The sequence below is a fragment of the Anas acuta genome, chromosome 15 (genome assembly GCF_963932015.1).
Source record: "Anas acuta chromosome 15, bAnaAcu1.1, whole genome shotgun sequence".
NCBI lineage: Eukaryota > Metazoa > Chordata > Aves > Anseriformes > Anatidae > Anas > Anas acuta.
The window spans coordinates 17,401,474-17,417,617 of NC_088993.1; the positions used below are offsets into that span (position 1 = coordinate 17,401,474).

A 16,144-nucleotide genomic window follows, 5' to 3' on the forward strand; every position below is an offset into this window, starting at 1 on the left:
AGATGGCATACTTTTAGAAAGATGACAAGTCTGCAAACAGAACAAATGTCAGGGTGACAGATTTGAGAATATTTCATGCTAAGTATGAAGCATTTGTACATTTATTAAGAACAATTCCAGACTTCTAGAAAAAAAGTCATTATCAGTTAGCAAGCAGCTGGTATGCTTTTCGCCACTTCTTTTAAAGCCCAAGATGACCTCTTCAAGAGAAGCACAAATGAAGACAGAAACCAGCTGTGCCTAATCATAGCTTCTTCCCAGCTCATCATACTCCACCAGACAGCCTGGCAAGTCATTAGCACTAATGGTTCATAAGCTTAACAAGCTAGTTCATCTAATCAAAAGAAAAAAGAAAAAGCTTCTTCTTTCACTTTACCAAGCTGTATGATAGGACTAAGAAAGAGAAGTAACAGTTTTTCCTTGCAAATTTTAACAGTTTTTTCATGTGCTAAGAAGTCAGCCAAGGACATGGTTGTTTTCATCCACATCATTTGCATTTTTCACCCCACATTGGGTACTCAGATGGCTCAAACTTTAGAGACAGAATTTTAAGAATGCATATTAACTGTGTTACGATACCTGCAACAGGTCTTCACTAAGTACCTCCGTTTTCTCAGCCCTAAGTGAGGAAAAAAAAGAACACAAATTAGCATGGTCAGGGTCAAAGACTGCTTTTAATAACCGCTTAGTTGCAAATGTAACTCATTATAACCCCTGCTGCAAACATCACCACCTTCACCATGCCGTAGGTAGCACTGGCTCTTGGCCACTGCCAAGGAAGAAACACTGATGGCTTGCCCAGCACAGAGTGCTCGGGAAAGCCTGACATTCCCGAAATTCTCAGCCCACAGCACTAATCCACTGCATCGAGTACAGAGATGTTTCAAACTGCACACGACTTAACACAAACTGGAATCCTGAAAAACTTCTCTTAAATGCAAATGTTTCCTTTTTCCTAGAAATCTGCTTAAGAAAAAATGCAACTGGTTTCTACATCTATGTTACATAATCAGAGTTTACATTATCCCCCCTTTAAATAACTCTAGCCCTTAATTTGGCTTAGTGCAAGAGAAACAAATTAGAGGCAGGTATTTCAGCAGTTCATTCACCCTCTGTGCTGACCCACTTTTACATATTTACGTGATATGAAACAGACACCACAGAAGAGGAATTCCAGCATACCAGAGGAGAACACACATTAACCTAACAGGCAGTTTTATGAAATGAAACAGCCACCTCAAATGGCATAATTCAAAACAATTTCTAAAAACATTTAGGATACCTACAACTAGATACGTATGCATCATTAAACCACTGAACTGCTGCAAATCCCATGAACCAGCAGGGAGTACCATGCAGGTGTATGTGAAAAAGCTTTCAATTTGACTGAGAGTTCACAGTTTTTCCCACCCGTGCTGCAACAATCAAATTACAGTTACTATAAAATTTTACAAATTCACTTTTAGCTATAGGGAATTACAAAATTGTTTTACTTTTGGAATAAAAAAGGCTTGTTCTGATATTATCCCATGATCATGATCCTCCCATTATACTACTTCAAAGCTACCAGATGCTTTTGAACAGCTCTAGGCACGATATTAATTTAAACCCACCAAATACTTGCCTAGAACTTGCACACCACCTCACATTCATAAAAAGTATGATTTCTCCCTCCCCTGCTTTTTCCTAGGTAGTAATACCCATTTGAGTGAAAAAGTAAAGAAATTTACACGAAGTGCTGGCAGAAGTTCGTTTTCATTTTAAATATTATTGCCTGCAGACTATGCAGCATTGTGCAAAACAATTCTTGTGTATACAAGTCCCCTTTGCACATGTGATTGGTTTATCAAGTATTTAGGGTCACAACCAGAAAATCCAGATCTCCTTTGAAGTCAGGTTCTGTTTTTACCAGTCATCGGCTGTGGCAGCACAGCGTCCCCAGGCCAGAGCTGATTTAGAAAAGCCACTTATGATGATGTCAGGTTTGGAAACGCAGAGGGAAGACCTCACCCTTCCTGCAGGCCCACATTCCACCTTTAATAACGAAGCCAAGAAAGAGCCACTAAATAATATTGTTTTCCAGTGACCACTGCCATGAAACAGAAAATGTAACCTTGTGACAGCAGCACGGCCTTTATCTCCTTGCTGAGCCGTCAACAGGGAAAAAGCAACAAAGCACCAAAGGTACCTGCCTACCTCGGCACAGCAGGACCTACTGCTTTTAGTTCTGATTTTATGCCTACCTGCAGCTCCACGGGACGCTAATTTCTTCTGCCAACTAATTAAAGAATTCACAAATCTATGCTAAATATTTTTTCCCACTGCTACTTACCCCTTACTAGGTCTTGTTTGTGCCTTTCCTACTAGGTAGCATGAAGTAACAGAGGAACAGTGCCTCCTGGAACCACGATGTGGTTAGGAAGGGGAAGATGCAGCTGCAGAGAAGTTCCCCAGCCGTGACAGGCTCTGGGAGCCCATCAGAGCAGGTCCCTGGCCCTTGGCTGGGAGCCCACCGCCCTAACCTCTCCCTGAGAATGCCACAAACACAGCTGGCCTCTCACTAAGGTTACATGGCTGTTGGCACTCCCAGCAGCTGGACTCCATGCCATCAAAAGTTAACTCACCATCGCACCGGGATGCCCCTGCAAGCCATTACTAACAGGAAAAGCACAGCGGAGCCCCTGCCGTGCCAGGAGGCCCCAAACATGCTGCTCGTGCAGGATCCGTGGGCACTTCTGCATGGTGGGATGCCCACAGCTGGGAGCAGGAGCTGAGCACAGGACCCAGTGGGCACACGCCGGCTGCTCGGCTCCTTGCATGGCCTAAATTCGGAACAGCCGCTGGGCTGGCAGCTGAGCACCGCGAGCGGGGCTGCGCCGGTCCCCTGGGAAAGGCGGGGTTCTGAGGACAGGAGGTGAAGCTTCCTGCTACACCTCGAGGCAGGACACTGTTATGGCAAAAACTTCTATATGAGATGGCTGGTACAAAGTTCTTCAAGGAACATTCAGCAGCGCATTGTTAAAAGACTGATTCTAACAAAATGGTGAACGTGCAATGGCAAATTGCAGCTGGAATCATCCCCACAAACCATACAGAGGATAAATACCAACTTCCTTTGAAACATCACTTCCAAAGTGTTTTCTGCAAGGAATGAGCACAACATTAACCCACTGCACGCAAACCAAGTGCACGGCTCCCGGTACCTCTGGAAACAGCAGATGAGAATTCCTAAGATAAAAATGTTTACCTTTATTGGGGCAAGAATTTACATATGCATGAATGAAATAAATGAGATCTATTAAACCAGAGCTGGAAAGTTTAAAAAAAATAAAGCTTCATCTAAACGATGTTTGAGATCTCCCTGGCTTCACAGCAGAGTCCTGTCCACCATCAAAGCATCAGTACTCACCAGGGAAGATCTGCGGAGCAGGTCAAAGCTACAAAACCAGTGGAAATTTACACCCCCGAAAGGCTAACAAGGAAGGAACAAAAGCAATCCTGACATGCAGAGCCATAAAAACTTGGGCATTCATAACAGAACAAGTGACTCAGTTCAAGTATCAAAGTGGAAACAGAAACCTTGACTCACGCCCCGAGGCCGGGATGCGGAGCTGGCAGCAGGTGATGCCCCGGGAGGGCAGCTTGTGTTGTGACGAAAGGACGAGTCTGCACTCCCAAACTCTGAAAAGACTTCAGTGAAAATGAGGAGGACCCACCGAAACATGAGATTGAATTAAAGCTAGCCTTCTGGCTGTTTGATTTTCCTTAAAGTATTTGTTTGTTACCCTGAGTAACCAGATTAGCGCTTGCTGGCAAGTTAACGCTTTGCAGCACCTTTGCGGGGCGCCGCGCTAGCAGCACATCCTGCCTGCTTCCACAGCACAATAGGCAGGACTTGGTGCCAGGAAAAATGGAAGAATCAGCAGCTCTGTTCCAAAACAAGGCATCCAGAATTAGGTGACAACTTCCCTTCTAAAAAGTTTGCTTTTTTAATCCTAGACCAGACTTTGTAGCAAATATAACTTAAAGATGTTTCGGGACTAGCAGCTTAATTCAGCACTGTAGTAAATTGCAGGGACAGCCTGCCTTTTTAAGCAGTATGAACTACACATAACCCAACTTTATGGGGCCTAATGATTAAATACGTCAAATCACTTTAAAATCAAAAGAAAGCTCCCCTTGGGGAAAGACCTGAACAAGACAAACTCAACAATCCCTTTCCAACAAAGGCACAGGAGAACATCACCAATGCACAGGAGAACCTAGGCCCGAGTGCCATTTACTCTACATCGAAAGTGACTGCTACAATCAGTATCCAAACATGAAACAGATTGTCACTTATAGCAGCATCTTTCTTAAGTTCTACTTGTTTTGGACTTTCCTTGAAATCCAGGTGATGCAGGGAACCTCTTGTCTTCCTGCTCAGCAGACGCGAGGTACGCTCCAGCCCTTCCTCCTCCCTGGCAGCCAAGCTCACATAAGGCTCATTACCTAAACTAGATTTTAAAACAATACGGGCTGTAACACACAGATTTCCTGTTACCCATATCCTACCCGTGTTCTGTATTTCTGTATGCTTTTCAGAAGCTGAGATCTTTAACATCAGTATGTTAAATGAAACGCGTGTAACTGGAAAGCAAAAAATTCTATGACCGTGGCCTTTGTAAGTGTGTACATTAAAGGGCACTTTTCGAAAAGCACTTCATTACTGAGGAAGTATTTTGTTTCCTTTGGCAATCAGTGGGAATACTCAGCTTTCTGGATATACTACAGGAGTTTGGTTTAACCTGCGCAGCATCGTGAGGACAAGCCAGAGCAAAAACGTTTGGCCAAGTGCACTCCTCACACCACAGAAACCAAGTTCATTGCCCTACACATGCCTTTAATTAATCCCCTTTGACTTGCCTCCATGGCAAAACTAGCACTCAAACTGGAGGTAAAGCTACAAATACCAACCTTCACTGCAGGTGATTTTTTTTCAAAACCAATATTCTGTAAGTTATTTTTAAACAAGCTTTAACATCACTTCACAACAACTGCCAGATGAGAATCACCTTTCAATATTTACTTAGTGTTTAGTGGCCATCACTAGCAACCAGCCACCAGTTAGACTTCAAGCCTGCCCATTATCCCTGTTTTTCATTCAAATTAACAATATAAATTTCTGCACAAGTATTAAAAATGTGTTCATTGTAAATCTGATGACTGTGGAGACTTCAGTGGCAGTAGCAGAAATCAAAACCAAAGGTTCCTGTTTTGGAGGAGATAACCCTCAAACTGACTTCCTATGGGAAGTCCGTGATGGAGAACTGTTTTTCATGCTTAAATGATGCTCAAGTCACCAATTTTAACTCATGTGGTTACTGCAGTTTTTGTGCTTCCTTTAGAAATTCTCTAAAAAATGGTGCGTCACCTCCGAAGCACCAAAATGCTTCATTAAGATCTGCAACTTCAGAACCCCAGTAGGTGCAAAACTACAACTTGGGACTCAATAAAGAGACAGACAACTATTTCTACTCTTTTGCCTTCCTTCATTTTCTCCACTGAGTTTCTCCATCAAACTGCCCGATGGCTCTATCTAAAAGCTACAACATTGACCTCTCTGTAATCTCAGCCACCCGGTTCTGAAGAATGAAGCCTGTCTGCTCAAATTAAAGGCAGACCGAGCTTTAGAAAGATAATCTTGGAAATAAAGCAGACCATGCCTTCAGTCGCAGGGAAGCCCATGACAGCCTGTTCGCATTAATAGATCTGAAATTCCTCACTAAGTGAAATGGATCCAAGGCCTCCTCTCCCAGGCGAAGCAGTAAATTTAGCTATTAAGGACAACCGCAGCCCAAGCCAAATCCTATTTTAGGGCTGTTCTAGGAGGCACAGCCTCAGCAGCAAGGCCCACACCACGCTGCAGAACTCCAAACCCCTCCCTGTAAAACAAACAGGTTTTAGTATTTGATGTTGAGAATTAAACCATATATACTACAGTTTGAGGGAAAAAAATACTGCTTAAACAGTTAAGTTTATCTAACAAATTGAGGTGATTATGAGCAACACACACTACAAATCAGAGACAAATTTAAGTTGAACTTTCTAGGTGAAAAACCTACAATTGTGGCATAAATGCAAAACCAGACTTAAAGCAATTTTGTCCTGATAGAGGAAGTCACGTATCAGTGAGCAGTCTTTCAGTCCAATAGTTTTTAAACTTCTGGTTACAAATAAAAATGTACTGCTGAGTGCTTTCAGTCAACTGTTGTCCCAGCAAACTGAATACTTACTGCTATTCTATTTCATACCATTACACAGCTTTAGCTGGTGAAGCTGTCCCTGTATTCCTTTTCACTTTCAAAAAAAAACAAAAACAGAAAATCACCACCAAGAATGTACATCAGGACATAACGACAAAATGTGATTTCTCTTTAAGGTACGTTTGATTTGCGTTTTCTTCAGAAGCTATTGGTACTTCTGCAAAATGCTGTGGTGAGGAATTAAAATTCTAGATGCTTAAATCCAGTCAGGATGAAATCTAGCAGTGGTCGTATGCTTCTACCAAAGTAAAAGCTCCTACTTTAAGCAGTGAAAAAAACAGTGGAGAAAAAGAAACAAAGAATTTGAGACCAACACAAAGTAAAGATACAGAAGAATAATCTCCTGAGCTGATCAAATCACAGCGTATTTTCAACGCCTCGCCTTTTTTCCCCTTAGGTATTAGCATATAAATTTCTCATGCTAAGTGAGCTCAAATATTTAACACTACTACAGAACTTGACCTTTCCAAACATGTCAGTTTATTAATTTATAAAAGATGTATGCAAACATCCTTAGACAATATCTTGGTAAAGAGTTATTTTTAACATTTAGCTGCCCGATGTTTATTTACATTTAAAAGTTTATTTGCACATAAGACCAAGCAAGCAACCTTTGCTTCCCCAGAGTAATTTGATCTCAAACCAGGTTTACAATTTTGATATAAAAAAGTAGCAGGGCAGAAAAACTGCAGAACAGGAGGCTGTAACCACGGCGTGCCAGCACCAGTGCAGCTGCTCAGCACCACCAGGGCGCTCGGTCTCGCCCCAAGGGCAGCCAGGCTCTGGGTGTGCCGGGGTCACAGCGTTATTGCCCCACGGTGAGGGATTGCTCCAGTCCTTCTCCCTCCTGAGCACTGGGATGAGATCTGTCCCCTGCAGCAAGGCGCCAGGAGCTGAGCCGCTGGGGGACCCGCTCGTCCCGCTGCTGCACCGCAGCCAGCCCAGAGGGATGAAAAATAACTGGGCTGGAAGAAAACCCATTTTTCGGTCAGATCAATTGCACCACCAGGTGAAGCCTACGAACATGGGGTAGGAATAAATGGAAGGGGAGCTTGGGAAACACCGCCTCGGCAGAGAGAGAGGGCACTGCTGTGGGGCCGAAGTCAGCCGTAGCTCTGCAAACACGGAGTTAAGCTGGCAAATGACATTTCTGGATAAAAGACTGGCTCGGTTATTTCCTACCTGTGGGTTTGGCAGCTTTTAATTTTAGACAAGGATTAGTTCCCCTGCCAGATTACCTGCTGACACAAGAACTCCCTTATGATTAAAGAAAAACACAACTTAAACATTGCCCGAACTTTCACACGAGACGTTCCTTTCTGTTCCAGCTACTACAAAAGTGGATTGCCCACTAAGTAAAAATACTTGGGTTTTATGACTTCTTTAAAACCAGAAATCCTTCATTGTCAATCATTACAAAAGACCAGAAGAAGCAGTACTATCTTTTGCAAATCAAAATCTTTTTCAGTGTAGACATGCTTGAATAGGATAAATATACAATACAAGAATGAGCAAACTACAACAAACTGGTACAAAATCGTAACTTTTTGGGGCACATTTGTATGGTTTTGGACTTCGGCAGGACATTTCAAGCTACATATTACATTGTGTAAGTGTAAAAAAAAAAACACTAGAATTCCAAATGAACATTTCAAAGTTAACACTGTTGTTAATTTAATACACTGTCCAGACAGGTCTATTTTAAGTCTGGGGATTTGTAAAACTGGCAAGTGAAAGCCTCTGAAAAGGAACCAAACTGAACTCAACACAAAAAGCAAAACAAGGAAATACAGAAGAGGCAGAACAACGAAGTAGGAATAGAAAGTAAAAATGCAAAGAGGAGCTGGAAGCATTGAAATAACAGTTAAAAAAAAAAGTCTAAGGTCGACCTGAAACATTATACGACTGACTGGCAGGACAGTCACAAAGTAGGGATTACTCTACGTCCACCATTTCGCAGTGAAGCCTTTGCACTGATTTTATGATTAACAATTAACAGCCAAACCCTTTATTATGTTTCACCAACAGGAAAACCAGCTTCTAACTGAGCTGAGTCTCCGCTGGCTAGCCTGCAATTGAGACTACTCATCCAATTACTGGGTTTTACGACGCTGGATACACAAGTCTGTTTTTCTGTTGCTTGGATACGGGATATACACGGCCAGATTAATGCGTGTAACATGGAGAACTGTGCCATTACCACTCTGCCACGTGTTGCACACCATGTTTTTGGTGTTCTATCACAAAACTGAAAGTTAACTCTATCACCAGATTTCTGAGTGAAATATGAGCCTCTAACAGCCCAGTAAAGGTTTATTAACACTTCAGCGCACACTTGGACTTCCTGTTACAAAACCAGGATTACTTTATCCTTGTGTTCCATTCCCACAAAAACCAGGGACAGATCAGAACACTTAATCTGCAGGGGAAATCGGCTTACGGCAGGACAAACCAGCTAAATGTTCAACTGAAAGAGACGCTGCAACAGCTTAGCTCACACGTTTCCATTTTCTGTAGAAAATGAAGGTAGGATCGAAAGCTAGTATTTTCATACAGAAAAGTAATTTTTAATCAGTTGGATTAGTATTTCTTGTGGATTGCTTGGTAACTGGTTCATTTATGTCAAAAAAAGTTGGCATCAAATTGTTGTTCCTTTCAAATCCCTGTAACAGCCATAACTCTCAGATCTGCATGCACAGCAACTTATCTTCTAAAGAAAAGGTCAACCTCAACTCATTTACAGTTTTCTCCTCATCTTCTCTGTGCAACTGTCAGATGTAGAAGTTATCAGCTTTTCTTGTATTAATTTTCACTCTGGAAGTGTTGTTAGGATCTTGAGAAGCTTGCAATATGGACAAAGAGCATATTTATACAAAACTCTCTGTCAAGTGATTTCTGGTGCAGGACAACTTGCAAGACAGATGAAAGAACTCCTTTATAGACCCTGGCTATTTAAAATTGGTTCAGGTATTTTGCATAGTCAGTTCTGCAGATTCCTCAGCTCCTTGAGTCACTCTGCTGCAGTCACTCCAGGATGTTCCTGTCATTTTGCAATGCAATTAACTGCACCAGAAAACAATCCGTGTCAAGGAAAAAAAGGCTCCTCCTCACTCGAGAGAACTTCTGACCTCACCCAGCTGGCTCGTATTTATGAAAGCCAGCTTCCTGTTGAGACAGCAGGACTGTCCAAGCATAAGATGCACCATGATTCTAACATGCTTTTATCAGCAATGGCATAACGACTACAAACTCAAACATTTGGTTCCTAAGGAATACATTTTAGTCAAAATATTTTAATTCAGCCAAGGAAGCGATGTTGCAGATAAAAAATACACTTGTACGTTCCCTCTTTGTCTCGTCTGGACACCCAGCACTGCTTTCTGCACAGCACCGTGCTGAGGATCAGGTTCAGCTGTGCTTGCAAGACGGGAGGGCGAGCAGCCTGAACACACACACTGCTCTGGTAAAACCACTCACTACGTCATCACCGACTGCTGCGAAGTTCTTCGGTTCTGACTTACAGGAGGTCAGCCACAACCTTCCCAATTTGGCTCATGCTGTTGAACTCCCACGGGTTTCAGCCCGGAGCTCTCCATGGCACACGGGGCACAGCTGAGGGACGCACTATGGCAAGGCCCAATGTGAAGGGCTGGAGGTTCTCCCAACGCACTGAAATGTGGAGCTGCTAACTCTAACAAGTTACAAAATGTGTTGGTTTTTTTTTTTGGTCAACACTGTGCAGGATATTAGAGAACATCTAACTCACTGACATTTTTTTATTTAACTATACCCTAAAAAGACCATACATATTTGGCTTTTCATTATGTGCTAATAGTGTCCTCCAGTCTAAAGAAGAGTTCTGCTTACAGATCTGTTATCACTAGTGAACCTAAAAATACTACGCAAGTATCGAGAAATACACTTGCTTTCCTAAATCCCAAGCATATCGCATTACAGCATCACGTGGAAGCAGCTCATTAGATCACTTCTAGCTATTTTAGCAGCTTCAATCAGTACTATTTTAGGATGTCTCAGACGCACCTGCCACCCCTGCACAACCCATCCTCTCCTCTGGTTCCCTGTAGCACCTCGCCCAGGTGGCTGCACGGGCACAGGACGATGCCGCAGGCTCCGCTTAACATACTGTGACACAAGCACAGTGTGACAGGCTTGGCAAAATCATTTTCACTCTCCTAGATCCTCCAAAGCCTGGTGAAACAACCAGAAAAACAGACACACTGAAAGAACTAGATTTTATTCATCATTTTAAGGCAGCGTAAGACTGTGCTTTCCTTGGGTGCGTGCTCTGCTCTCCCTCGCTGTGCATCCCTGACCCGACAGGCACTCACGTGGCAGAACAGAAAAGCCCGAGGTAATCCAGCTAGAACAGATCCCGTGGCATGTGTGTGTCTGCCTTTTATTGTTAATATTTTATCAGTCTTCTCATCTGTTTCAGCAAGCAGCAGTACAACAGCCAGAGCCAAAGGAGATGAGAGCATGCAGCTAGAGGCACACAAGAGGACAACTAATATTTTTTAAATCCCTCAGCTTGGAGTCCTTTAATTTCTTTCTCTGCAGCAAAAATCTGAAGAATTTTACGCATTGCCCACTCAGCAGTCATCAGGCAAGCCTGCCAGTTATGTAATACTTTCTTTCTTCTAGCCAGCAGGCTTTAGCTAGTTCTTTAGTAGAAGGCACAAAACCTTATTCAGATATCTTCAAGTCAACAAAACTGAACAGGTCTAATACAAAGCAGACTTTATCAAAAAGTTTATATAAAGGTTTGAAAGGCCTTTTCCGCCTCTACTAGGGAAAAACAAAATAACTGAACTATACCTGCACTGGAAACATCCGCTGTTCTGAAAAATAGATAACTCATCCAGAAGTTCATTCTTATGGATTGCAGGCATGGAGAAATGCTTTTCCCTCCCACGTGAAAAGCTTAAAGTGAAATTGAATAGCTGAAATTTAAAAATGTGGCCTTTCAGAGAAGCAGGGAAGCTGGAGCCTTACGATAGCAAGGATGGCACAGCCAACGCACGGAATAAAGCCAGCCCAGCACTGCCAGACCCTACCTGAGCTACACATGAGCAGCCAGCAGCAGGCTGAGGGGACAGGTGGGACACCTGCCCGAGCCCTGCCTTCCTCCCTGGTCCTCTGCTCCCGGCAGCTGGGGAAGCCAGGCATAGCCCAGCCGTGTCATTCCTGAGCTTTCGTGTAGTCTGGAATCTGATCACAAGTGACGACGCTTTTTTAGCTGAGAGTGAGCGAGTGCTCATTGAGTGGAAACCTGCTGCTGCCCTTACGGAGCACGGCAGGCACAACAGGAAGTATCTGGGCAGCCAAACGCACCAGCCTGCTGGAAAGCACCGCAACGCCCAGGAGTAAGGCTTCAGGCACTGGACAACTGCTGCTGAGTGGCAAGGTGCATTCTTAACAGTTTCTAATCTCAGTGATTTTTAACTAATTCTTCAGACCAACACGGGATCATCTCAGTCCCCGAGGAATTGAGATAGAGGTGAAAATATACAGACTCTTGTCTTCTGACTGTTTGTGAGATGCAACCCAGGGTCCCAGGAGCAAGTGTTCAGCCTTTGAGAACTCACCAGCAGTCTGCTGGGACACAACTGCACTGAAAGAAGCCACTACTGAGTCCTCAGTGCAGGCAAATTCAGGCCATTTTTCCTTTGGCTTTAGCAACTCTGCTTTGAAAGGTATGCAGATTAATGAGATTAACAGATGGACAAACAAAACTGACAGCTTGAACACAGTTTATGGCCATAAGCTATTCCACTTGTTGCTGCATTAATGGAAGTTGCAAATACACTGCTAAGTACAACAGTGAGCAGACCCACGCTGAAAACATAGCAGCTGCACATTTTTCTGTAATTGGAAGTTTGCACTACTAAAAAAGATTTATGAGCTGCACAGCGCATAGATTGCGTAAGCTTTACCTTAGGGGTGCAGGAAATAGATAAATATGTAGATACCACGCAACTTTTGTTGATATAGCTTAGGCTGAGAAGCAGTGCTAAGGGGGCCGTTAGCTGTTTGTTTGTGGACATCTCAGATTGAGGAATTCTACCTGAAGTGGTGCTTCCAAGTGCTGCACGTACAAACCGGCGAAGAGGCAGCAGAAAGCTGCAGCAGCTGTGCTCCTGACTGCGCTGCTCACTGCCTCCTTGCTCTGCCTATTCCACAGCCAGACTCCACCAACACACAGGTTTTTAGATAACGCACTCCTTCTGCTATTAGTAGACAAGTGCTTTAGCATTTGCATGCAGTTCATTTCAATCAGCCCTCAACAATTAGCTACACGAACTCTGAAAGCCTGCACATGTTCAGGAGAACAGACCTTCCCTAATCCAATCTTCTCAGACTCTTTAAACCTGTCATTGAATTAATCTTCCTTCTAGAAGAATCTTAAGTGAATTTTCTAATTACAGAAACCTCAAACTTCATTTGGAGATAAACAGGAAATGTTTACGATGACTATTGTAAACACTGAAATGAGGATTTTCTTTTTCTTTTCATGAGTACTCCAACGTAGACAATGGCTAACCTACAAGACCAAGAACAAAGCAAATTTTCCCCTTGCACACAGGCATATTTTAACATTGTTTACAATTTTTTCAAATGTTTACCAATGACAGGCACTCCAGTAAATGAAGTTTATCATACTAAATTTTTTTTAAAGGATACTTGGGTGGGTCAGAATTGGGGGTCAGATTCATAAGGGTTTTTTTCCACAGAAGAACAAGAAAAATATTAAAGTAGCGTTTCTTCGACATCTGTAAAACAATTTGATTTTATTTTAAATAGCTTTGGAAGGTTCATGTTATATTGAAGTGCTTTAGATTCAGAGATGAGCAAACTCATTTTACCACAGTTTTAAAAAAATTAGCAAAGTGCTATCAGTAGAAGACCAAGATGTAAAAAAAGCCCTAAGTAATAATTCTGAAAAAAATAAGACAGAAACAATAGACAATAATAATATGGGGGAAAAATAACTCAGACCACCCAGTTTTTCCATGATGCATTACTATAAATTATCAGTTTCCAGGAGATCTCCCCCTATACATATCAAAAGCAAGCTGCTCCGTGCTATACACAATCACTGAAGTTATTTTAACTTAACTTGCTTTAGTGTTGTGCCACACTAATGCCAATTCCAACATACAGATTGCCAAGGGGTTTGAAGAGCTGCTAAATATAGCTTACTATGGTACCTTTCATGCACAGCACAAGCTATTAAAAGATACGTGCAAATACTGCTGCTGAGTCGCAGCAATGTCATGTGTACGAGGCATGGAAAAAACTCTGCACGCAAGACGTACTCAAACAGTAAAACTTGTTAAGAAGCTACGGTAAGCTGACTTTTTGACTAAAAAAAGATCTAAGGCTGTTTGTGGCCTCTTCTAGACTTTAATTAGTTCGAACTGCTGCTCCCTGGTTTAAATTAGCCTAACAGCCTGCGAGGCAGATAAAGGATCCCTCCTCGTAAAGCCAAGGGTGTCCACCTAGCAGTCCTGATCCTACCTGACTTCCCAGATCTAAGCTTTGCAAACCAGTTGGCTGGAATAATTTTTAATCTGCACAGTACACTAAAAGATGAAAAAAGAAATTGATGGGAACTTTAATAGTTAGGTCCCCAGAGGCACAAAAGCTTAACTTGCGTAGAATTATTAGACAGTCTAACAAGTGTCATTAATTACCAACCTTTTTTTCTGTAACTAAACAGCATGACACAAACACCTCCATGGACTCATTTCTCATAAAAATTACTTGCCTACGTAGCTCCAATGCTTATTAGTGTATCATTTGAAAGCCTTTAATGACAATACTTCTGAGCATTTATTTTTGTTAGAGAACTAGAATACTTCCCGAGCTTCTAATCAAAATCCGTCTCCGTTCAGAATTTATTAGAGTACAAAAACTGCAAGACTTGGATATATGAATTCCCTCAGTGACACCACACACAATATAATCTGTTGTTATTTCTGAACCCGATACACAGCTGACCTGCTACAATGCCTACCTGCTTCCGAGGCACCCAAAGGAAAGGTGTGAGCAGGCCAGGCAGGGTACCTCACCCCTGCAAAGCTGCGAGGCAGCAAGCAGAACACATCCCATGGTGTGCCCCTCACAAAGTGCTCAGCCCAGGCAAAGCACGCCTGAAACACGTGTGGACAGAACCGTTCTTGGTCAGCACGGGCTTGGACTTCAATGCAGATAAAGTTTTGGAGGACGTAATACCTACATTCCATTAAAAGCTATCTCAACACATAGCCTCTAAGGAATCACTGGCCACCTGAAATTCAGAATGAAGGTTGTTATTATTTTTTTTCCCAACCCTCTTATCCTTGAAGCCTCACTAAGGGCTTTGAATGTCTCTTTATTCTGATACATTAACTCAGCTCCTCTGGAACTAATGATTGCCAGGTGAGCTATGCCTCTGTTCTCCTGCTCTGCGCCTGGCCCCACTTCTTTTGAATTCTCTCTCATCAGACATGAGATGCTTCGTGATGACATGCGAAGTGCCACACTCCCACCGAGACTAACCATTTATGAAAGGGGTCACTCGCCTGCTTCAGGTCAGAATGCCCCACAGAGGTTTGGGTACCGCGTCCCAACAGAGGCAGTGGGGCAGCTGCCTGGTCCTGCCTCGGGCACTGTCTCCAGCACAACTGACACCGGCTGACCCCAGCCGACAGCACCAGAGGGACCAGCACTTGAACTGCCAGTTTTCAAGGGAAGGCAAAACATCCTGTTCCATCTTCCCCTTTCCTCCATGTTTATTTATATGGACAAGTAATTGATATTTCACTTCAGGGGTTAACCAGAGCTTGCTCCTACAGCAGCATCATTTACAGAGGACCTGTCAAAAAAAATAAAGCACTCAGTGGCAGACTGAATACTGCTCTTGTTTAAGGCATCCAGGAACGTCCACAAGATAATTGCTGGAGAGTATTTAACACCACATCTACTAATTATTGGGGAATCCTGCTCCACTTAACTAATCCCCTCTTTAGTTTCTTACGTGTATTTCATAAATGCCATATAATTCTGACCATGCAGACTCACAGGCTCTCAGAAATGCCATTCCTCTGCTTTAGCAAAGCTCCTGACCACCTTTTCTTATTCCTTCTTCTTCAGCTAAGGAGTTCCTTTCCACTGATCCCAAGTCACATACACGTGGTACAGCTGTAGAAGAAGCACGCCAGCCTTCACAAGCTGACCATAAGAAAGGTTGTATCACTCATACACAGGGCCAGCTCAACAGAATAGGCCCTTAACTGCTCTAGATTTAAACATTGCTTCATTAAAAAGAAAATAGTTATGGGTGTGCTGACCTCTCTGCCACACACCTGTCCCCAGTTTTGGGGAAAAAAGTTCAGAACAAGTGAGGAAAAGAGCAGAAGAACACACCCCTTTCTGATACACCACCACAAAAAACAAGAGCCAAAGGTCACCCAAGGAGGCAGCAGATGACACAGATGGGTGGATGTGACACACACGGTAAATGGCAGGGAGCACTCTGCACCACGGCCTCAAGTGCCACAGGTGAGCCAGCAGAGGCGAAGGGATGGGACCCTCAGCACAGCTGCCAGACACTCTGCTGCAAGTGCTGCTTGTCTGGTGGGGCAGCCCACTCGCCAACTGGGCCTCCCAAGGGTGAACAGAGTCCTAAAAAGCTGACCACATCTCTTCAACAGATTTACATGACCACTGTAATGCTTCTGACAGAGCATTTGTCTCATGGTGTTCAGCATATGGCTAACCAGCAAGTTACAGCAACGCGATACGTATCAGCCTCAAGAAACAGCCAGCTGCGACCA

At 43.2% G+C, this 16,144-nt stretch overlaps 1 protein-coding gene across 5 annotated transcripts in view; it reads right to left on the reverse strand.

Annotated features, from left to right (window-relative positions):
- The window catches only part of ARHGAP17 (Rho GTPase activating protein 17), a 41,573-nt gene that overhangs the window by 23,373 nt on the left and 2,056 nt on the right, over nucleotides 1–16,144 (reverse strand). For all 5 annotated transcript variants that reach the window (XM_068699985.1, XM_068699984.1, XM_068699988.1 and 2 more), the window contains exon 2: nucleotides 580–619. In XM_068699985.1, coding sequence (XP_068556086.1) covers nucleotides 580–619 — 40 coding nt within the window. The remainder of the gene's footprint in view (nucleotides 1–579; nucleotides 620–16,144) is intronic.